General features: G+C 37.9%; 2 protein-coding genes across 7 annotated transcripts in view; both read left to right on the top strand.

The window, feature by feature from the left end:
- The window catches only part of LOC131507383 (placenta-specific gene 8 protein), a 196,861-nt gene that overhangs the window by 87,366 nt on the left and 84,318 nt on the right, over positions 1-25,177 (top strand). The window lies entirely within an intron of this gene.
- The window catches only part of LIN54 (lin-54 DREAM MuvB core complex component), a 69,227-nt gene continuing 45,615 nt past the window's right edge, over positions 1,566-25,177 (top strand). The window contains exons 1-3 of one of the 6 annotated variants that reach the window (XM_058722080.1): positions 1,566-1,730; positions 14,862-15,577; positions 19,929-20,052. In XM_058722080.1, coding sequence (XP_058578063.1) covers positions 14,894-15,577; positions 19,929-20,052 — 808 coding nt within the window. In that variant the 5' untranslated portion in view covers positions 1,566-1,730; positions 14,862-14,893. Of the gene's footprint in view, positions 1,731-3,775; positions 4,049-14,861; positions 15,578-19,928; positions 20,053-25,177 lie in introns of those variants that run through there. The other 5 variants (XM_058722084.1, XM_058722082.1, XM_058722079.1 and 2 more) reach the window with 5 other exon arrangements.

The following is a 25,177-nucleotide window of genomic DNA, read 5'->3' on the forward strand; positions in this document are numbered from 1 at the left end:
TAAAATTCAGAAATGGCTGTCGAATGTTATACAATGCATCCCTAAAGAATATCATTTGGCTTTTCTCCGTTAATAAATTGTATGAGTAGATTTTCTAGTGTTAAACCACCATTCTTGGAATAAACCATATTTTGTCATGTTATGAATTCTTTTTAGTATCACACCACTATTTCTGATATTTTAATACTCAACTGTCTGCAACAAAGTCATGGTGAGAACAGAACTTCCTCCCTTTGGGTACTGTTTGTTTTGGGTTTTGATATTAGGGTTATGCTAGCCTTGTGAAATAAACTGAGAAATTTTCTCTCTTTTTGACATATTTCCCTAGAATCCAGCCAGGTTTGGGTACTCTGTCTCAACTTCCTTCTTCCTTCTACAATTGTCATACATAGTACCACCAGTCACTTAAGTTTGAGAATGTTTTCTCAGGCTAGCTCCCAAGGGTCCTCATAAACTGGACTCACCACCTACTGATCCCCAACAAAGACTGTTTACCATTCAATTTTCTCCCTTTCCTTGCACAGGCCACAGACATTCTGGCTTCCAAGCTTTTGCTAATGTCATGCCACTTGCCTTGCCATTGAGTTTGCCATGGTAGATAAGGGGTGGTGTTGATTTCTGCTGAACTGAACTAACATTTGAGGTGGGAACTGTGTAGCTGCTTGACACCTCTCTCTTTCTTAACCCTCAAAATCCTGGGAAGCTTTGTTATTTTTATTTTGTAGATAGGTAAAGGAACTTGATAAATTGCTATACACTAACGTATGAGGTGCCAGAATTTAAAACCAGGACTGCTTAATTCCAAAGCAATTGGAACAACATAAATCTCACCTCGTCCATTTTGTTTCCTGGTCATAGTCTCTCACGTTGATTTGTGTATGTCTTCCGTGCTCCATTAGCAATTATGGACTGTACTACACCATTTAACATTACCCTGTTTTGTATTGTTTGTTTCATCTGTGTAGTTCTTGTCTCGCACAACAGTTATTAACTGTTTATCTGGCTCCACATTTGGCTGCCTTTTATTTTTTAATAAAGGACAGTGGGAAAAATAAAAGAAGTAAAAGGTGACTAAATGCAATAATTTTGATTGTGTTAGTCTTAGCTACACATTGCAAAAATCCCTTTCAAAGTAAGTTTAACTCTGAGTGGTCTCCCAGGGACTTTTTAGCGATCCCTGCAAAATTAATGCCTAAAAACGAGAAATGACATTTATGAATACTGATCACCGAAGCACATTAAACAGTGACAGTTTGCTGGAAATCACACCTACAGCACTGACTTCCTAACAAGGAAAGCTAGAAGATGCGGCAGTCTCTCAACTGCAGGCGCAACCCGGCTCTCCCCCTCCCAGCTCTGCCAGATGGAACTTTCCCTGCGAAGGCTTTGACGGAACGCCCGCTAGGCGTCACGTGGAGCTGGAGCGTACTCCCGCGCCTTGCGGAATGACGCGAGGCTCGCGTTGCCAAGGGGAGGGGCAAGGCGCCGCGGAAGGGGCGGGGCGAAGGAAGCCAGCCGGGGAGGCGGGGCCGGTAGAGTAGAGGGGCGGGCAGAGAGGGGCGCGCGGGCGGGGAGGGCCCGGCGTATTATGGGATGCGGCGGTGGAATGGCGCTGGGCGCGTGATTTTGAACAAACCCGGGTCTGTGTCTCGGAGGCGCCGCCGCCGCCGCGGCTGCTGGGAGCCTAGGAAGCGCGGCTCGAGGAGCAGGCGGCGGCGCCGCCGGCTTTGGTAAGTGTCAGCTCTGGGGGTGGGGACATCTGGGCGGGCGGGAAGGGGGCGCCGGCCCCCACTGCGGGTGGTGGAGCGGGCGGAGGGCGCCGGACCGCCTCTTCTGGGAGCCTGGGCTGGTGGGTCTTGGCGGAGAGCGGGAACCTGGCGCCCGGGGCTGCCGCGCTTCATCCCCGGGCCTCAAGGGGCGGGAGACCCCTCCCGGCTCGGCCTCTTCCCGCCTGCACCCCGGAGGGCGGCTGTCACCCGGCAAGGCCGGCGCAGGGGCGGCCGCCCGCCCTTCCCGGCAGTCTGGAGGAAGAGTTCCGGCGGCTGTTGACACGCACCTTGCGTGGCCAGAGTAGCAGACTGTGTCAGCCCTGGGTTTCTGGGAACCGGTTTTGCTGCTGTGTCATTTTGTCCCAGCCTCTCCTTTCCTTGCTGCCCGCCGCCCCGTTCTTCCTGCGCCCCTTTGTATGATCTCTTATTCGTGTGTGTCCGTTTTCCTCGCGAAGCCCACCATCTAAATGTCATAATGTCCCCGAGGTGCACGGGGAAAGGGAGCGGGCCGGGACTTAGCTTGGCCAAGCAACGGTAAACACCAAGCACAGTGCGGATGGACGGGGCTTGCGGGGGGTGGGGGTGGGAATAAAGTTTAAAGACGAAGAAACTGGGAACACTTGAGACTCTCATCCTAGTCTAGCAGGCTGCATAGGTAAAGAGCGATTGGGCTGGGTGGTAGATAGCACTAGTTTAAAGCCTGAATCTACTGGCTTTTATTTGGAGTTGTCATTCAAGAAAGGTAAGGAAATGAAATGGTTTTTTCAACTTCCACCTTACTTAGACTAACTTTTAAAAAAGTAGACTGACCCTGTTCTCAACCTTGAAATTTAGTTTGCTCATTTCAGGTAGATCTTTCAGAGTATATACTGTAGTTCAGTAGTGGGTTTAGAATTCAGCTTTTGAATGGGCGATTAGCAAATCTTTCTGAAAATAAAAAAGGTAACCAATTTAGTTTTTTGTTTTTGCTTTTTAATTCTGGTCTTGTCACAAGCCTTGCAGCTTATGGTTTTGTGTTATTTCTAGGATGATTAAAAACTGCTTACGTTCTTTTTTAGTTATTAATCCGCATAATAAGAGTAGCTGGTGGGAAAGATGGGTAACTCTGGGGTCTTGTTCTAAAGTAAGCTGTTTATTTTCTCTGTATTGAACAAATAGATCTGTGGCAGATTTTTTTTTAATTTAGTGACTTAGATCTTAATATTTGGCAAATAATTTTTGTTTAGAGGTGTATTTCTTGTATTTTAGAAATTGTTCATTCATGATTAGGATCGATATATTTTAAACCTACTTGGGCTTTGACGCCTTAAACCAATGACATTGGAAGTCAGTGTTCACGGACAGAAATGATCGGATGAAATTAAGTGAAGAGAGAAATAGCTGAAACTTTATTTTTAAAATTAGTCGTCTTGACCACATTATCAGCAGGAGGATCAGTGCCTGTAATTTACAGATGTGACGGGGAGATAAGACATGCATATGGAAATGGATCGCTCTGTCAAAGTAGTGCTGAAGTGGAGGAAAACGTCAGTCGGTGAATGACATTAAAGGTCTTAATCATGTTTTTAGTATCTGAAATGAGCACAGTGAATAAAACGCATTGCTTCATCTGTCTCAAGTTGCTTTACTGAAAATGAAAGTGTTTGGATTCTTCATTGTCCTTATGCCGCCTTCCGTGTGGCTTTTGCTCTTCAAAACAAAAATATGCCGGACTTGGGACTCAGCAGGTAGAGCGACTTCCTTTCGCGTAGCTGCCGGGCCCGCAGAAGCACCATTTTTCGCTGTGGGGTGAAAGGTCTCGGCGTGGGCTGTGTGTGCGCTTGTATCTCCCTGTGCATTTGAAGGTTGGCGGGGCGGGCGGGAGGTTTCCCCGGATATGTGGGTGTGCGCCTCTCCGGAGGGGAGGGCTGAGGAGGGGAGGAGGAGGAAGGGGGAGGTTACTGGCGGCGGCGGCGGCGGCGGCGGCCCGGGCTCGGGCTGTCGGGGAAGCTGCTGAGCTGTGATGGTGATGACGAGGTGAAAATGGCGGATCTTTCGAAATACAATCCCGGCCCCTGACATACCAGAGGCGGCGGCGGCGGCGGCGTCGCCACCCGGGCTCCCTCCTCGGCCCCCGGGTCCCCTGTAGCGCTCGAGTTCGGGCAGACTGGGAAAGGAAGCGGCTGGCCGGAGCTACCGTGCACAGGCAAAACAAGCACCGCCCGGGCTCGGAATTGCCCGGGACCTTCTGGAGCCCCCACCTCGGAGCCGGAGGGAGGAGAAAGCGGCAGCCGCTGGAGGTAGAGGGGAAGGGGGTATCCGAGGGCTTCTCTGCACTGAGATCTCTATTATTTAGCGGGGTGGTGGGTAAGGGAGGAATTGCGTTGTGGATCAAGGAATGACTAGTCCAGAGTGCAAAGAATCAGTAGCCTCGTAATGACATCAACATTATTCTATGAGTGTTAAGAGGGCTCGAGTTTGCTGTTATACCTAAGGCTGCTGCTGAGGCCTAGAGGAACCACTAGCACTTATCATGATTTCCTTACTTAATATTTAAAACATCCACTGTGGCGGGTGTTGGTATGGTGATGTTCAGTTTTATAGGGGTCTATGTTTCTTTAGGGAGGCAGAGCATAGGCATTTTATTCTGCATTTAAGCTCTGTGTCTTAGATCGTAGTCTGTAACTTGTTGGGGTGTGGATGCTCACATTTTTTAAACATATGGACCAGTTTTGTTACAATTAAAAATGTTGTCTTTTTCTTTTATGGCTCTGTCATCCATAGAGTGACCCCTTTGCCCCTGCCGTTTGGCAAATAACAATTGAGAAACTGTCAGTCATATTTTATATCCATGTTTTTCCCTGCCCCCCCCCCTCCATTTCATGAATTAGGAGACTAAAGTTATGGAATATTTTGCAATATGTAGATTTTATAATCCAAGGGAAATACAGCTGTGGGAGTTCTATTTTGACTCACAAGTTTTACCTTTGTTGTTAAGGAAGTTGTGATGGCTGGACATTAAGTTGGTAGAGATGAATAGAGACCTCTGCTTTATTCTGAATACTGGACTTGTTAGCTCTTTGTTTAAAGAGCTGGAGCATTGGAGTGATTGACTTTATGATGGCCAAAGTTTAATTTTGTTTGGTTACCTAAAGATCCAGGTATGTTTTAGATTGTGCTACAGATCCCTCAGGAGTGTTTCTGCTTCCATACACCAGTAGTGTTACTGAAAAGTTACATTTGAATCAAATTTTTATACATTAATTTGGGCCCTCTAGTTTTCCCAGCTTTTGTAGTGGAAGGTTGGGTTCAGTGACGTTGAATATATGAGCCCGAACAGAGAAGTGAGTATTTAAGAAATGCCCACTGGTAATGTTTATGATTAGCAGTAATTTTCCTTATCCAAGTGTCCTACAGAGAGATGATGTCATAGAATGACATACAATATCATACATCATGTGTTTCGTTCAGAGGAGAAATATTTTGTGTGCATGTGTGTATGTAGCATAGCCATTTATTTGGCTTTCACTCATTAGAAGAATAAGGGACCAAAAAATTTTTAGAGGAAATACTGTGGAGGTACTCAGAAGCTTTAGTGAGTGAATTTTTTTGTTAATCATTTGATGTTCTTGTGTTATCCAGTTGGGATTTGGTTCTGTTTTTTTCTTACAGCTTTTATGTTGCAATTATTTGGTACATGTCAGTTAGCTGCTAAGTTAGTAGCAAAACTCAGAATTTAAAAAGTAATTAAAGAGGGAGATTAAAATGCTTTTTCATTGGCTTTTCTTTTAATCACAGAGGACCATTGTCTTTTTTGATTCTTTGTGATTGTCTTTAAAGGCCAGTTTTCACCTTGTTACAGTTAGAACAATTTGTCTATTACTAGTTAGAAGTATGCTAGAAAGAGATGAAGAGTTATGCTACTGGAGATAGCCTAGTGTCTTTTTTTTTGGGAAGAGGAGCATTATAGATTTTCATTGCTTATTTCAAGTGTTACTATTGGATATCTTTTATATGTCATATACTGTGCTAGGAATAGAGGATAACTCAGTATCATCGTCTCAGGAAACTTTCAGTTTAGGAATCCATGGGAGATAAAGTTGGAAGGATGGATTAGGTAGAGCTTTAATGCAGAAGACCTTGAGAGTTACAGAAAATTTAATTTTTTTAAAGTTTTATTTAAGTAATCTCTATACCCCACATGGGGCTTGAACTCATGACCCTCAGATCAAGAGTCATATGCTCCTCCAAATGAGCCAGCCAGGCACGCTGACAGTTACAGAACATTTTTAAATAGGAGAGTGACAGCCCCAGAGATGCACTCGAGAGAGATACGTTCTGTAACTTTTCTGTAGAATGTGTTGGAGGTTAAAGGAGATGGAGGTAAAGATACCATAGTAGGTTCCAAACTTCAAAGATTTAGCAATTCTTGGTTGCAGTGGGAAGGAGATATAATAAAGGTATAATATGCATGTATATTACAGATTAATAGTTGTATGAAGAGACATCAAAGATGATAAGATCTTAAGCCTTGCTGTTTGGTAGAATATCGAATGTGGTACACTATTAACTCAAATGAAAATTCTTTTCCTCTTGCTCCATCTAAATCATAGTAACCCTGCAAGTAAATGGAGGCTTAGAGAGATTACTGCTTGGGGTTACGTTTTAAACAACTAGGAGAGCCAACATTCGGAAATGAATCTTTCTGATTTGAATCCCCATGTTTTATCCACCATGTTAGTCTTAAGCATGAATAATATACATATACGTAGTTCTTCTTTAAAGGGAAGAAAGTGTATAGGTCCTTAGTATTGGCCTAAATAGTTTTATTAAAATATTTAATTTTTAGACGTATATAAGCATAAATTCTTTATGTTTATTGCTTTTAGTAAGTGTAAAATGCAAGTGGATTTATAAATGAAATAGAAACAAAACTACAAAGCCAGTAAAACAAATTAAATTTAGGGTAATGGATGATTTTTTTTTTTTAACATTTATTTTTTGAGAGACAGAGCACGCACGAGCAGGGGAGGTGCAGAGAGAGGGGGAGACACAGAATCTGAAGCAGGCTCCAGGCTCTGAGCTGTCAGCACAGAGCCTGACGCAGGGCTTGAACTCACAAGCCATGAGATCATGACCTGAGCCAAAGTCAGTCGCTTAACTGACTGAGCCACCCAGGCGCCCCTGGATGATGTTGTTTTGCTGAAACAAACTCTTTCTTTGCATAGTGAATATACTATTGCCCGCCTTGGCAAGGTGTGCAGTTTTCTATATACTGTATATCCTGTGATATACCACTTTTCTCTGTTTGAATGCTGTAAAGCTTTCCTCCTTAAATCACAGATGGTTTGGCTTTTACTTAGCATAAATATATCATTTACCTTGTAAGACCCTTCTGTGCATTTTTTTTTTAGACTACCCTAATTCTAGTACCATTGATTGTGAGTCTGAGGTGGTTATTCAGTTGATCCAGAGTACACTATTTAAAACATATTATCAAAATGAAAATATAGACTTTTCAAATATTCCTCAGGAATAGTCTAGTCTTCCCAGTTTAGTTTGAGAAATGTAGTTATGTACTTAGTTTTTTGAGCTGTCAGTGTTTGATTTTAGAAATCCGGGCTAAAATCCAGATGTTATAGTTAACCAGTTAGTGCTGGTGGTAAGATTTAGGTACAAAAGTATAGCTCTTATTGCTCAGATATTTTTGTCTAATCTGACAAATTATTCACCTGTAATATGACGATAGGTCACCACTTCATAATGTTATATGCAAGGATGAAAACATTTGTTCACCCAGGTTGTCCTTCACCTATAATTAAGAAAGTAACAGTGTTTCAGCACTGATAATATTCCATGAGAAACTTTTTATTAGAGTGCATGAGTGGGGGAGAGGGACAGAAAGAGAGAGAGAGAGAGGGAGAATCCGAAGCAGGCTCCATGCTTAGCACTGAGCTTGACACAGGGCTCAGTTCCAAAACCCTGGGATGATGACCTGAGCTGAAATCAAGAGTCAGATGCTCAACCAACTGAGCCACCCACCCAGGTTCCCTTCCGTGAGAAACTCTTAAAAGATGTAAAAGCATAGAGCATTTGCCATTTCTGTCTTACGTTATTTTTTATTTTATATTTATTTATTGTAATCATTCACTATCCTAAGTCAAACCCTCCATAAATCTCTGTCTCGAACTAATTACTGTAATAGCCTTCTAACTGGTCTCTCTGCCTCCAGTCCACTAAAATACTGAGATGAAGTTAATCCTCCTAGAGTACAACTGTGATCATGCCATTCTACACTTGATCTTAGCCAAAAGGCCGAGAAGCGATGTGATCATGCCATACTATTGATTTCTAAGCTTTGTCAGGGCAAGATCTTTGGTTAATTATCCATAATGCCCTTACAAAGTTGGGAAGCAATAAGTATTTGTTAATTAAATGACTGGTAAAAATTTTAAAATTGTTAAAAATAAAGAGAACCTTATCAATTTTAAGATGAATATAATTGCAGAGGGTATTAGTTAAAAGTTAATTCTGAGTATTTAAAAATTATTTGAAAAGGAATTTCTCAGTTTGTGCCTTGTGAACTTGTTATTTTATTTGAAGTGTTGTGAAGTTTTAGAGCATTATATAAACCTGTCTTACTCAAATAGACAAACCAAAGTTATCTTTCAGACCCCAATGTAAATAATGCTAGAATTTTAGATGATACCTCTTCTCCATGATTAAATGATTCATTCTTCAAATTTGTATTGAGAAGTTATTATGTGGCAGCTCTGTTCTAGGCATTGGAGATATGGGATCCAGTGATGAAGACAGACAAGTCCCAGTCCTCATGGAGCTTGCATTCTAAAGAAGTAGGGGAGGAAGAATCAGACTATAAACAGATACTTTCTAGTGGTAAATGCTATGATCGAAATACCAGGGTAATGTGACAGAGTGCCTAGGACAGTGGAGATGAGAGTGAGGGTGCTTTTTAGGTAGAACTTAAAATGTAATATAATTGGACATATTAGAAATCATTAGGTTTTCTGAAATCAGGAATTTTTAACTCTCATTAGATTTAAACCATTCAACCATGTTCAACTGTGAGAAGGAAAAACTCAATGTATGGCTTCCAGAATTGTACCTTGCTTTTAGAACTTTGTTTTATGAGCAAAAAAAAAATATTGGAGGCATGAGGAATACATTGTATGTTCTGTCTTCTTTCCTACTCTACCTTGACGTGTAACCCTTTGTACAGATGAGGTGAAGTAAAGCTCCTCAGTCCTCTTGGCTTGTGAAAACCCTCTCTTTTCTTGGAGTGGTCCTCAACACAGTGGTGATGAGGTTGCATGTGCTAGTACATATCTTCCATTCCTAAGGGATAAAATTAGAGTGATGATTCATGTAGCTACATGGCCAAACCCTTTCCTGCCATGCCCGCAGCTCCTTTTCAGAGTTTCTTTTAGCACAGGCCACCATGCCTTGCATGTGACCCTGATTGAAACAGATATAGATGTCTAACTATAAAGCATTTATCATAGTCTGCTCAGTGGCTTTGAGGTGTGCTGGCTCCAGAATTCTGCAAGGCCCCGTACTGCATAGAGACTGGCCAAGTCAAGCAGACCTTTTCTTGTTAGAAGTTTGAACTTTACTCCTAGTTCAAGGGAGACTCTAATCCTGTAATTCCTAGTCTTTTTTAACAGGACAAATAAAAAGACATTCTGAATAGCAAGCTTCAAAATATATGAAGCAAAGATGCACAGACAAGGAGAAAAAGAAAAATCCACAATCATATCTAGGGATTTTAACAGTCTTTCTCACTAATTGATAGAAGAAGAAAAAGTGACAAAATAGAAGATATGAACAACACTATCAACCAACTTGATATAATTGACATTTGTAGAACACTGCCCTCAGCAACTGTAGAATACATGTTCTTTTCAGGTGCACATGCAGTGTTCACTAAGATAGACCATATACTGAGCCATAAAATAAGTCTCTAATTTGAAATAATGGAAAGAGTATCACATTCTTTGGCAATAAATAGTAAATTAGAAATCAGTAATAAGATAGAAAATCCTCAAATATTTGGGAGTTAAATAGCATGTCTTTATTTTTCCGTGGTTCAAAGATAAAATCTCAAGGAATATTAGAAAATATTTGAAGTTAATAATAATAAAAACATACTGAATGCAGCTAGAGGTTTGGGGCAAATTTTTTTAATATTAAGTGTTAATTTAGGAAAGAAGAAAGGTTTAATCTGTGAAACTAAGAATTTTAGACATACTTTTTTCTGGGAAGAGCCAGATAGGAAATATTTTAGGCTTTGGAGGCCATGTAAATCTGTTTTATATAATTTATATATACTTTTCCCCCCAGCTATTTAAAAATATAAAAACCATTCTTAGCTGGAGAGCAGTAAACAGACTATGGGCCTGATTTGGTCTGTGGACTATAGTTTACTGAACCCTGATCTTTGCTTCCATCTTAAGCTTCTAAAAGAACAAATTAAACATAAAGCAAGTGGAAGGAAGGAGATAAAGGTAACAGTCAATTAAATAATAAATGGACAAAGAATTGAGAAAGTCAGTGAAGCCAAAATGGTTCTTTGAAAAGATCAATAAAATTGATACATCTTCAGCCAGACTAATGAAGGAAAAAAAGAAAGAAAGAAAAAAACACAGAAATTACCAAAATGAGGAATGAAGAGTTGACATTTCTACAGACATTAAGATGAAAGAATATTATGTATAATTTAATGCTAACAAATTTGACAACCTAGAGGAAATAAATTCCTTGAAGGACACAAACTACCAAATATCAAAGGTCACTGAGTAACCTGAATAACCCTATATCTACCAAAGAAATTGAATTTATACTTAAAAAACAAGAAAGATTTATGTCTAGATGGACTCACTGTTGAGTTCTAACAAACACTTCAGGAAGAAATGGTAACAATTCTATGCTGACTTTTCCTGAAAATTGAAGAGGAAAGAATATGCCCCAACACATTTTATTAGGCTAGCATTATCCCCGACAGCCACTCTAAGAAAAAGAACTACATACCAGTGTCCCTCATGAATGCAGACAAAATATTAGGAAATAGAATTCAGGGATATATACAAAGTATAATACACCATGACTAGGGATAGGGCTTATTTCGGGAATGCAAAATTGGCTTAATAATAAAAAAGTCAATATAATTCAAGGCTAAAAGAGAAAAGCTGTGTGATTATCTCAATATTTGCAGAAAAAGCATATGACAGAAATATCCATTTATGATTGGGGAAAAAAAAGAAACCAACCAAACTCCACAAACTGGAATATAAATATGCTTCCTGAACCTGATAAAGGGAATTTGTGAAAAACCCACATCTAACAAATGAGATTGGTAATAAGGCAAAGATGTCTGCTCTTACCACTTTTATTAAACATTTTACTGGCGGTCCTACTCAGTGTAGTAAGGCAAGGAAACGAAATAAAAGACACACTGACTGGAAAGGAAGAAATACAGACATTATTCTCAAACAGCATGGATTGTGTTTGTAGAAAATCCTAAAGAATCTACATCAAAAAACTAAAGTTAATAAGTGAGTTTACCTGGGTTGTAGGCTACATGAACAATATGAAAAAAAAATCGTTGTATATACTAGCAACAATTGGAAAATGGAAAAACCAATTGCAATCCATCAAATAACATGAAATGCTTAGGGATGAATTTATGTGCAAGACATGTACATTTGAAATATAAAACATTACTAAGATAAGTAAGTAGAGAGATATACTGTTGGGAGACAGTTTTCCATTGCTCTTTGCATTCCTGCACCTCTGCAACTGAGGCAGCAACTGCCCTTTTAAATGATCATTTCTAGGATGTTTGTATAGCAAACAGCCTTGAATGATAGAAATAGTGACTCGTGCTGTAGCCAAGGGCAGATTTGCTTTTTGTGCAGTATAATAAAGATAATATCTTCTTGTGGACAAAAGGGCAGGTGTGCTTCAGCCCATTACAAATGAATCAGGTTCTCTGAGCTCAGGGTTCTCAGTTGTGATACAAACATGATTCTCTCATGTTCCTACTATACTGTAATAAGTCCTGTGTCTCTACCTAGGACTACTGTGTGGTCTGCCAGTATCTGTGAAATGGTAACAGGAAACTTAGCTTACAAAGAGGGTCTGAAATCTCAGATTGCTCACACTCTTGGCAGTTTGGGCCATGAAAGTGGAGTGCTGGCAGAGACATAGCTTTATGAAAGAGGAAGGATGAGAGCCATGTCGACTAGGTTAGGGGATATGAAAAGATTCTGGCATCTAGTAGTGAATGCTGTCACCCAAGTGGTGGGCAAGGGTGGCAGGGGCAGGGGGAATAAGTATTCCAGTGTTCTGTCTCTTAATGGATAGTTAGAGTCTGAACGGAGAGCCCAAATGGTGCTTTGATTATTGTACACTCAACTCCATAGCCCCAGCTGAAAGGCAGTGTGGCTGTAGTCACTGAGTTAAGGATCCCGAAAGCCGAGATATTGGTGTCAGAGGATATAGAATTTTGGGTGAATTAGAAGTTTGTTTAGTTGAGTTGGAACTGTGGGTACTTGAAACTGAAAGTAAATTCATTGCCAACCCATATCTCCTTCTGTGACTTGACTTCTCCCTCCTCCTACACCTTGACTTCAGGTGCTTTAAGGAGAGGGATGAATAGAGGTTGGGCAAAGATCTCCCTGTCCTTAAGCGGGGACCAAAGGCCATACCCACATGTCTAAATATACTGGTGGAGATTCAGAGCAGGGAGTCAAAACTTCATGGCTCTGGTGGATACTGGCACCCAAGTCATCATCCTGCCTTATTCTGTGGGGAATAGAATGTGCAGATGCAACTGATGGGCCTTGGGCACCGTTTGCAGTAGGTAAGGGAAGCTAATGTGACATGATGGGTTGGGCCCTTTGTTGTTATGTACTATTGTGACTCCCATTGCTAAAGACATAATTGGTGTCGATGTTTTTACATGTCTACTTTAAGTTCCCATAAATATCTGAGGGGATTCTCCTGATCAGAAAGAGCTGCATGTAGAGAAATGTTAGTACTTTGAAGTCTCAAAATGCTAGTCATTCCTTTGAGCTACAGGTTATTGTGACTGATGATTTTATAGTATATATAAAGAGCTTATCCAACTCAATAAGAAGACAAAAAAAGCCAGTATATTTTTTTAAAGGCAAAAGATTTTAACAGGCACTTTTCAAAAGAAGATGTACAATACACTGCATATATAAAAAGATGCTCATTGTTATTAGTCATTTGGGCATTGCAAGCGAAAACCACAATGAGATATCACTTCACACCCATTAGAATGGCTAAAATTAAAAAGACTGATAATACCAGTTGTTAGCGAGGATGTGGAGCCGCTGGAACTCTTGCACATTGCTGGTGGGTGTATACAGTGGTACAGCCGAGTTGGGAAATAGTTTGGCAGTTTCACGGAAAGTTAAAAATAAATTTACCTTATGACCCAGCAAGTCTACTTCTTTGTCTTTATTCAAAAAATATGAAAATATATATCCATAACAAACTAGCAGTGTTATTTATAAGAATCCCAAACTGGAAACACTACAGATGTCCATTCACAGGTGAATGGATAAACAAATTGTGGTAGATTGATATGATAGAATATTACTCAACAATAAAAAGGAACAGAACTTGTGGTAAGTGAAGGAATGAAGATAAATTTCAGTCGTACTGCATGGTTCCTTTATGTCACAAATACATAATGTATGATTCCATTTATGTGAAATCCTAGAATGGGCAAAAGTCAAAACTAATCTATAGAGATAGAGTAGTGGTTGTGTAGGATGGGATGTTTGGGGTAGGGGATTGACTGTAAAGGAGTAGACTTGTTTTTTTCTTCATTTAAAAAATACCAGTGGTAAAAGTTTAAGGCAATGTAATTTTGTGATTAAAATTATGAACTTTGGTATCATAAAACATATCCTGAGTTTAAGTCTGGGCTCTATCATTTACTAGTTATGTGACCTGGGACGGATTTTATAATCTAAGTTTCTTCATCTGTAATATGGGAGTGGTAATGATACTGTCTCAGAATGGTTGTGAGGATAAATTGTGCTATCATTGGCAAGCACTCAATAATGATTAATTTTGGCCCTATTAGTATCTGTCAGTGCTAATAATTATAATTTGTTGCTCATGTCTGTTAATCTCAGAATGGGTATTGCATTTTTGTATTTTAAAAAATGGGAGAAAAAATGCTGATTAGGTTTCTGTGGATCTTTAATGTTGTATGGGCAAGCAACATTACTATTTAGTCAGTCATGATCGTGATGTAATGTTTAGATAAGGGTACTGACTTCTTTATTGGAAGTTCTACATAACCTTTGGCTAAAAGCATCACAATTCTGGGGTGCCTGGGTGACTCGGTTGAGTGTCCGACTTTAGTTCAGGTCATTATCTCATGGTTCATGAGTTCAAGCCCCACATCGGGCTGACGGCCTCACTGCTGTCAGCACAGAGCCCGCATTGGATCTCTGTCCCCTTTTCTCTCTGCCCTTCTGCGCGCATCTGTCTCTCAAAAATAAACATTAAAAAACATTAAAAGTAATAAAAGCATCATAGTTCTGATTTGTTCGTAATCTGCTTTATTATTATTACCACTTTTTTTGTAATGAGACTGGTTTTTACGCCTTTTAAATGCTTTCTTTTTTGACATTTTAAATGGCCAAGGAGGATTTGAGAATCTTTTTTCCAAATAAAGTTGTTTTTGGTATGAAGTTAACTGATCAGACTTGAGCCAAATAAGTCATTTCATCTGCACTTGCTGAGATGGATTACTCTGGAACTCCTTTAACATTATTTTGAGTATTTAATGGATTTTTATAGATGGCAAACTACCCTCATTTTAGGACCTAGCTCCCTAGAGATTTGAAGATATTTTCCAATATTTGTTTACATTTAAGTCTTTCTTTGTGTGAATCAGCAGTTTTCAAGTTTGTCAGTAGTTTCAAGTTTGTTGCTCAATTATACATCAGTAATAAATAATGATTTTGTCACTTGCATTTTTTTAAATAATTTTTTTTCTTAAATCTGTTTTGAAAATTAGTAATTTATTCATTTTCAACTTTATTGCAGCGCCTGATCAACTTTCTAGCTGGAGAACGATCATGGAGGTGGTGCCAGCTGAGGTGAATAGTTTGCTTCCAGAGGAGATAATGGACACTGGTATAACTTTAGTGGATGATGATAGTATTGAGGCTGTTATTGTTTCATCCCCAATTCCCATGGAGACAGAACTGGAAGAAATTGTCAACATAAATTCTACTGGTGACTCTACAGCCACGCCCATTTCCACGGAACCAATCACAGTGTACAGTAACCACACTAACCAAGTTGCAGTGAATACCACAATTACTAAAGCAGATTCTAATACCACAGTGAAACCAGCTTTTCCAAGTGGCCTTCAAAAACTTGGTGCTCAGACTCCTGTGACTATATCAGCCAATCAGATTATTTTAAACAAAGTATCACAGACATCAGATCTTAAACTTGGCAATCAGACCCTTAAACCAGATGGACAGAAGTTAATTTTAACAACTTTGGGCAAGTCTGGTTCACCAATTGTTTTAGCACTACCCCATAGCCAACTACCCCAGGCTCAGAAAGTTACAACTCAGGCCCAGTCAGGAGATGCTAAGTTACCACCGCAGCAAATTAAAGTAGTTACCATTGGAGGGAGGCCAGAGGTGAAACCTGTCATTGGTGTCTCAGCATTGACCCCAGGAAGTCAACTGATTAATACAACAACTCAGCCCTCTGTGTTACAGACCCAACAGTTAAAAACAGTACAGGTAAAAAAAAAAAAAAAAAAAAAAAAAAAAAAGAAGGGGGCTTATTAATTCAAATGCATGTTAAAAATTAAATTGATTCTTAGTTGTGTTTGTAGGGTAATTAAATGCATAGTTGTTATTGAATTCTTTTGAATGTTGCTTTTAGTAATTTTGTGGGTTTCTTTTTTTTGTAAAATTTGATATGTCTAATGCTTTGAAAATGTTTGCTAGAGGACTTAGAGCAAACTTAATTTTTGTTAAATTTCTAATTTAGTGTATTTATAGCTTTTTCCTCATTTTTAAATGTGACTTAGAACAAACTTAATTTTTGTTAAATTTCTAATTTAGTGTATTTATAGCTTTTTCCTCATTTTTAAATGCATTTTATTCTCTGTAGTAGTTTGATTGCAAGTATGCTCTGCTGGTATAAAGATACCAGAGTTGCTGCTAGGCTGTCAAAAAATCATTCAGACATAATTTTTTTCAGTTAACAGATGGCCAAAGTCTAGGAAAACTTGCTGCTCTGAGAAACCCTTGGAGCCAGCAATAGTACATACTAGCCAGCGTGTGCCGCCTCTTTGCAGTTTACTTCCATTGCCATCACTCGTGTTTGCAGTGTGGAAGAGGCAGTGTCACATGATGGAAGGTAACATATTGGCTTTAGAATTGGACCAGCTGGATTTGAGTGACCTCTGTGCTACCCTATCACCTGTGGAACTTTGGATCGGTTACTTCTCTGAGTTTTTTGCTTTAGCTGGAAGATGGCTATTTGATCATGATGAAATACATAGTAAAAGATAGTACTGATGTAGTTCTCAAAACTTCAAGGATCCTTCAAAATGGTTCCTATTGTTAGTATGAACAGGATCCTAAGATAGAAGGTTAACAGAGCATACATTCAATGGTTCCCAGTTTTTTATGCTCAAATAGGCCTTTTGAGGTCACCACTGCTCTTAAAATAAAATGATCCACTTAATATCAGGAAACACAAATGCATTCCCTGTTTGAAAGGTTCATCTTCCAGAAAAAAGGAGGTGTGAGTTAGAGAACTCATGCAGGTATATAAAGCAGTAGGAAGATTTAAGGAGCTATCCACACTCTGCTGATATTAGAAATAATGTTTTGGTTATTATGTTGGCAAAATAACTAGAAGCTTATTTTTCTTGGGTTTTTTATTTAAGCACTTTGTATGATTTCTCAAACCTTGTAATTTGCCCATGTTCCTCCTGCCACTATTAAATATTTAGTGCCCTTTTCTTTCTTGTTCATTATCATCTGTCACTTATCTCTGACTTCCTTTTACTTCTTTTGATGAGAATCTCTTGAATGAGATATACTAATACCATCAAGCATCGTGTTGTCAAGTATCTTGTCTTTTTAAAATCAGTTTTGAAACTTGTTTTTATTAGTTTACCAGAGTTTATCTGGCTTTGGAGATGTGGATCATAACCACATTCACAATAAACTGATAATGAAAATCAGAATGTCATTTTTTTTTCATTTATTAGAGCAATGTATGCATGCTGTTTCATGACCAGTTTACTTGTATCTACAAGGTTTCTACTACAGTCCCCTAAGTACTTACAGTGAAAGCATTTATTGTTAATTTTATAAAACCTGATTCTGTTTATTAAAAAAAGAATTTCTATTTTAAAAAAATAACAAAAACAGAAGAAACCCCAATTAGAATATTGTTCCACTTGTCCAGTTATTTTTAGGCAAATCAGATCTTTCCAATTCAAAAGTAAAAAGCTACAAAGCTCTAAAGCCTAGAAAAAAAAATAAATAAATAAGAAGCTACACATCTATGTTTCCTCTTTAGGCACCAGAATATGTGGTTTAGTATTACACGGTGTATATGATTCTCTGGTTTTTTTCCTAGACAATCCTCAGCATTGTCTTAAGTTTAATCAGAGTATTGAAACTGTTAGGGTATGGACAGCAGGTAAGGGTGGAAGAAGGAGACCCATCTTGAAAAATGAAGGAAAGAGGTGACAGTTGAGGCCAGAGGCAGTAACAAAGAGGTATAGTTACACTTAATTACAGATATATAAACACTTTCCCATGTTTCTTGTGCGTAGTGTGTAAGAGTAATTAATAACTAACAGTTTGGAACAATATAGCTCCTTATTAGTTGCTGAATCTATATAATACAATGCCAATTATTACCTGCACGTATTATTTGATTATATATTGGGCTATATTTGTAAATTTCCTTTTTTGATTCATTTTTGTCTTTGTTGATTAGATAAATTTATTAAAAGTGATACTTTATGTTTTGTTTTACTTAATAATTTTGTTCTAGAGTAGTTTAGAATTTATAATACAAATTATTATAGTTCCTTGAAGGAACTATAAACTGTTATTTTCAACAATGAGCCACTAAAGAAATGTAGCCACAGGGGCAAATTGGAATTATTCATTTGAATAATTAATGTGCCTTTGGTTGTATTGTTTACATTTTTTCCTGATTGGTAAGTATTCATATAGTCATATGATTGTGAAAATCAGTTAAAAATGGAGAAATACTCTAAGCTCCTAAAAGAATGTTTATTATAAGACATGGGTTTCTAAGAACATCAATATTTTTATCTTTAGAGATTATTAATAAGTCAATAGATGACATATTCTGACTTATTTTAGAATTTAGGCCTGTAAATACATTTGGGAAATATATCCCCTTTATGTCTCCCAAATTGCATCAATGGTTATACATTTATTTGGATATATCAGTTTTGCAAGCTGGTTATTTTTTTTTTTTAATTTTTAATGTTTATTTATTTTTGAGAGAGAGAGAGACAGAACGTGAGCAGGGGAGGGGCAGAGGGAGACACACACAATCCGAAGCAGGCTCCATGCTCCTAGCTGAGCTGTCAGCACAGAGCCCGATGCAGGGCTTGAACTCATGAACTGTGAGATCATGACCTGAGCCCAAGTCAGATGCTTAACCAATTGAGCCACCCAGGCGCCCCCAAGCCGGGTATTTTTTTATACAGTAATGGATCTCCTTGTTTTGTTTTTTTAAAAAATGATTTATATTTCATTTATATTTTTTTTGTCAGTAACATGTTGAGTGTAAGAAAGTAATATATTCTAAGTATAAGGTAATGTATTATTTAGTTTATAATTTGAGCACAACGCTGATATTTTTCTAGGTCTGTGATCCATTGCAGCTTCTGGTATGCTTATGTTATTCAAATTGGTCGTGTTTATTCATTTAAAATTTTTTTGTAATGTTTTTATTTTTTTTTGAGACAGAGAGAGACACAGCATGAACGGGGGAGGGTCAGAGAGAGAGGGAGACACAGAATCCGAAACAGGCTCCAGGCTCTGAGCTGTCAGCACAGAGCCTGACGCGGGTTTCGAACTCATGGACCGTGAAATCATGCCCTGAGCCGAAGTCGGACACTTAACCGACTGAGCCACCCAGGTGCCCCTCGTGTTTATTCATTTTAAGTCTTTATTTCCAATAATAGCAATTTCAGGGCCTTAGTTTTCATATCTGACAAAATATTTAATGTCTCCCCTATCATAACTAAATTTCTGCTTTTAACTTTTAGAAGAAGCTATATCTTTGCATACATTGATAATTTCAATATTAAAACATTGATAACTCTACCCTCTTTGACTTGTGGAGAATTTTAGTTCAGGTGAACAGTATGCCAATATAATTTAAGATCAGGAATGAATAAATATAGACCCTACCTTCAAAGAATTGATAGTCTAATAAACAGTATTTTAGCAAATGGTATTTCTAGAGGCTTTGTCTTCAGAATAGTCTGTTTTGCCAAACTTGTCTCTTTGTATCCTAGGATATTAACTTATTCAGTTGTTTATTTATCTACCCTAATATATAGATCTAAAGCTGAGGATCTAATCATAAGCCTGTCTTTAATGTGTGTTCATATTTTGCTTCCAGGGGCCAATGTAATTGCATTTACAGGTGGCTTCATCATTTGCACTATGCTTTCTTAACTGACTCTATCTTTTTATTACTGAATAATTTGTTATTTTGAGAAAGAATATTGCTGTCATGTTTTATTATTGTTTATTATTAAGTAAGCATTATTAAACATTAAAATTATTTTTAAATACTCTTTTGGTTTTCATCATATGCATATTATCCTACAGACTAAAGTAAGGATTTACAATAAAATGCAAAGGTATTGCTATATATTGGCTTAAGAATGGGATCATATTAGTATTTTCATGAATGGCTGCATTTTAGATGTTTTTAACATTAATACTTAGATATATTCTGTTAAATGAGCCGGTTTCATATGTACTTCTGTATATCAATCTTCTGTTTAATTTTGACTGAATAGGTGTTTTACAGAAACAAATGGCCTTCATAGTTATTTATATATTTCAGATTGCTAAGAAGCCTCGAACACCAACCTCTGGTCCAGTAATCACGAAGCTGATCTTTGCAAAACCAATTAATAGTAAAGCAGTTACAGGACAGACAACTCAAGTATCACCACCAGTCATTGCAGGTTATATTTCTTTATAGTTTATTAAGCTATATATTCACCTTCCTTTTAGGTTTAAGAAAGGCTGTTCTGCCATCTTGAAATGTTTTAGTGCAATAAGTAGAGTTATTATTATAAACCAAACTAGTTAATAAGAAATGTTATTTCTTACACTTATTTAAATGTGTGCTCTGAGCAAATGCCTTATCTCAAAATCAGTCCATTACTTTAGTCTCCTTAGTTTTTGGTAGAATTTTACCATGAAAGTAGCAAAGTCTTAAACTTCAGTAATACTAGCTAACATTCATCTAGTGTTTACCACATGCCTCACACTATTCTTAGCCCTTTACATGTAGTCACTTATATAGTCCTTGGGCAATCCTGGAAGGTAGGTACTAATAACAGCCCGGTTTTATCAGTGTAGAAATGGAGGCACTCAGCCAGTAAATGGCCAAACTGGGATTTGAACCCAGGCAGTTTGTCTCTAGAGCACACGTAGCTAAGTTTAATAGATTTAAATTAATACACGTGAGAGTATACTATTTCGTGGTTTCTGTTTGTTTTTGGTTTCAAAATGCTTTATATGCAGTTTTCTATGAACAGAAAATGGTCACAATGGTAGTAATTACTTATGTGATAACAAAATTTTAGGTATATTTACCAGCAAATTCTTCAGTGTGGCCGAATGCTCTTTATTATATACTTTAATAATTTGTCATCACCAATTACTGTAACACCTCAAATCTTGACTTTGAGTATTTTGTTTTCTTTATTAGTTTATCTGCCATTGTATTCCCAATCTGGCAGTTCTTTGACTTTGAGATCTCTGATCTGTTAATCATTCTTTCTCAAGAATCACTCACTTCCTGTCCTCAGATTCTTCCTTAGTCAATATGGAGTCCAAGACCCATAATTATCACTTCCTTGCAACACCATTGATATTCCTTTCCCTTTCTCCTTCTATAATGGCTTAAGTCCAGCACTCTTCTTACTCTGCCTGGCAAGCAGTGTGATCTTTCTAGAGACATACAGCCATGGTGACTGGTCTTTAATTCAGAGCTGTACTAACATGACCGTTTTCACCACTTATGAGCTCATTTCTAATTTCCATTGTGTTTTAAGGGCTTATGGAAGTACCTCTGGATGGTAAACTTTGACTAGATACTTTCAAATGCTAATTACCCATTCCTAGAATGTGTATTCTTGGGGAAGGTACTTTAAATGTTAACTAACCGTGAGGGGTAGGTGGGAGAGGATATATATATGAAAACCACTGTCTACCATTTTTGATAAATTTATAGACAGTGTAACAACAGGCAACTCTGAAGTCAGTGGCAGTGATCTGTCATTTTCCTGAAACTTTGCATTGTGTTTAGGGAGGCTTCTCATTTTTAGCAAGTGAGAGGAGGCATGGAAAGATTGTAGTTTGAGGGCAGTATTGTTGGGCGAATGTATTTTTCTCTTTTGGCCCTCAGCAGAGATTTGTGATGTTATAGGAGGCTGCTGTCTTGAGGGCTGTCATGGGGACAAGTATGGCCCCAGAGGGAAGATTGGAAAGCGTTTGGATTTGGATCTGGTTCCAGAAGTGGGCTTCAGTTGGCTGAAAGTAACTTTGGATGTATCGATGAAAAAGGGACCCCAACATTCCCTTGGGAAGTTTTTGGGAGTTTTTGGTGGAGGGGGTTAACCAAGAGGAATTTCTCAGTGCAGTGTTTTTTACTATTTCTGAGCTTGAGAGAATCCCTTACATTTTTTAATTGTGTGGGAAAATTATACGCTAAACAGTTGTGGTGTTTGTACATGTGCCTGAGTGAACATTTGGTCAATGCCAAGATTTCACCTTTGACATTTGACTATAATGATATCATTGCTGGGTCTTTGGGCCATTTATATAATGTGTTTGCACATTAATCATAGTTTCACCTTTTAATTATGGGCAGACTTCTTGGCCCTACCAAAAGGCATAGATAGACTTCTATTAAATTTCATTAGAATCATTGGCATTAAGTTCAGTTTGGAGAGAGAATTTCCACTGTCAACTAGTTCCATTATATAGTCTTTTAAATTCTTAGGAACTAAATTTTAAAACACTGAAGTACCTCTCCTGTTGAATTCTCTTATCACAAGGAGGTTCTGTAATCTTTATATTGTAGCTATTGACTTTTCAAAGTACATTTAGATTGTTTTTTAACGACTTTTGGGCTTCTCATTGAAGATGGAAATCTTTTTCTGTCTTACAGTCAAGATAAACTTAAGTTTGTGTGTAAGTGATTTTTTTAAAAATGCAGATCTGATCTTGTCACACCCTTGCTTCAGATTTTCTTGGCCATATTCATTTCTTATCAGTTTCTTGGCTTCAGTCTGTCAGATTTGAATTTAGATGCCAGTGCTTTTTTAACATTAAAGGCATTTATGATTGAATACATACCTTTTTCATTTTCACCTAATTTAACTTATTTTAAGAAATTACCAAATAGACCATGTTCTCTCGGGATTTAGGATCTTGGCATTCCTTTTTACTTACGATGCCTTTGTTTGCCATACTCTTCCCCTGATCATCTCCTATGTATTCCCTTAGAACTTAATTATACCTACCAAATTCTTAACTTTAATTAGACTTCTATTACATTTCATACTGGTTTTTAATATTTCCATTAGTCACACTGTGTTATAATACTTGGTTTTCTTGTCTGTTTCCCCTACTACATTTATAATTTTTCTTAGTGGTAATTTTTTGGCTTTGTTTTGTTTGTCATGTAATTTTTACAAATTAATTTATATTGGAGCACTGGGGAGGCTCAGTTGGTTGAGCCTCTCTCTGTCTCTTTCCCTCTCAACAAAACAAAACTCTCTTAAAAATTAATTTATATTTAAAAAATTATGATAAAAATACATAAATTGTGGCATAACATACATAACATTTTAATCATTTTTAAGTGGACTATTCAGTGGCATTAAGTATATTTACACTGCTGTACCACTGTCACCACCATCCATCTTCAGAACTTCTTTCATTTTGCAAAACAGAATCTCTACATTATTAAACAATAACTCCCCATTCTTCCCTCCCTCCCAACTCCTAACAGAAACTTTTTGTCTCTTATCAATTTGACTACTCTACATATCTCATATAAGTGGAATCACACAGTATGTGTCCTTTCGTAATTGGCTTATTTCACTCAGCACAATGTCCTCCTAGTTCATCTGTGTTGTAGCATGTAAGAATTTTTTTTTAGGCTGAATAATATTCCATTGTGCGTATGTGCCACATTAACGATAGTTCTTTTACCTTGTTTATCTCTCTTTCCAGACTTGGCACAGTTTCTGGCACATAGATGTGGTTCAGTGAATATGTATTTTGAATGAAATGTATATCATGGAAGCAATGTGGTGGTGTGGAAGGAGCTATTGGGAAACTTGGGTTTTAGTCATAGCTCTTGTATAGATTTTGTCTGTGATCTTGGGTAAATAATTATCGATTCGTCTTCTATAAAATGTTGATTCCACACACTTCAGAAGGCTTTGGAGACAGTTTAATGAGATACAGAGGTCCTTGTTATCAGAGCTCCCTAGGTACAAGGTTTCTACAGTGGAGCAAGCGTTATCAATGTGAAAATATTCACTAATAAATTAATCTCTTAAGAATTAGTCCTTGCTTAGATAAGCCAGCTCCCTGCCTGTCCCCCATCCCCTATCTTTTGGAGTATGTTTCTTGATTCTTGGAGAACACCTGACAGTGGACTGTAAATACCTTGCAAATTGATTTCAAGGGGAGGTTGTAGAATTTGCATACTTGTTGAATCTGTCTGTGGAGCTAAGGATAAATAGGGATTTGGAGATTAGATAATCAGGAGGGATGCTATCTGGATGAAAAACAAGCAAGCCCCTCAAAAAGAATAACTTGAGGGGCGCCTGGGTGGCTCAGTTAAGCATCCGACTTTGGCTCAGGTCATGATCTCATGGTTCATGAGCTCAACACCGCCGCCCCACCCCCCCACCCCCGCCCCGGGCTCCTGTGTCTCCCTCCCTCTCTCTCTGCACCTCGTGGGATTCTCTCTCTCCCTCTCAGTCTGCCCTCACTCACTCATGCTCTCTCTCAAAAAAAAATTTTTTTAAGAGTGACTTGAATTTTAACAAGTATAGAGGATTCTTGGGAAAATTGATGAAATCCTGAAATATTTTGGCTTGGCAGAGATGACCTTCAGTATGATCAAGTTGTGCCCATTCAAACTGCATCTGTCATTGTGCTGTCACACTAATTTTCAGAAGAATCCTCTTTCCCCTAGACTTAACAGTTCATCCTAAGAGTTACTGTAGTTTTAATTATAAACTCGAGTTTTGTTAAATATAAGCAAAAAAAAAAAAAGGGAAAAAGAAAAGAAAACTGAAAGATTTACTCTTAGTTTTCTTATTTGTAGTGAAATTTTTGTCCCTGTCTTAAATGAATTCACTTTAAGTGGCCTTTTCTGGATCAGCTATTTTCAGGAATTGAGGATTTTCTGCATTAACTTTCTCTGACACTTTTTTCTGAATTTATGTAATGCCGAACAAATAAGAAGTTGTAGTAATAACCATAAGTGATGAGCATTTTATAAAACTGTGTCTTTATTGGTCATTTCTTTTCTTTTTTTTTTAATGTTTGTTTATTTTGAGGGGGGTTGGGGGAAGAGCAGAGAGAGAGAGAATCTCAAGCAGGCTCTTCACTGTTAGTGCAGAGCCGAATGTGGGAATTCATCCCATGAACCCCGAGATCATGACCTGAGCTGAAACCGAGTCAGATGCTTGACCGACTGAGCGACCCAGGTGCTCCAATAATTTATTTTCTTAATATAATCACTTTTTGGGCTTCAGGTTTATCCCACAGATAACTAGTTTTAGAAACTAGAACAGGTAATCATTTTACTTCAGGCAGGGTTAGCACTTTAGGGTGGTCTAAAAATATTTGATGCAGATTCATTTAGTTTATATAGAATTGACTTAGTTATGTTATTCAGGTTAAAAAAAATCAATTCTCAACTGAAATTTGTTAATGACTATTTCAATGAAATTAAATGTAAGTGTGTACTACAAATAAATTGAAAATATTTTAAACATTCATAAATGTCAGATCAACTTGATTTTAAAAAAGAAACTGTATACTGTGTCAGAA

Source organism: Neofelis nebulosa, chromosome 3, assembly GCF_028018385.1.
Source record: "Neofelis nebulosa isolate mNeoNeb1 chromosome 3, mNeoNeb1.pri, whole genome shotgun sequence".
Classification (NCBI taxonomy): domain Eukaryota; kingdom Metazoa; phylum Chordata; class Mammalia; order Carnivora; family Felidae; genus Neofelis; species Neofelis nebulosa.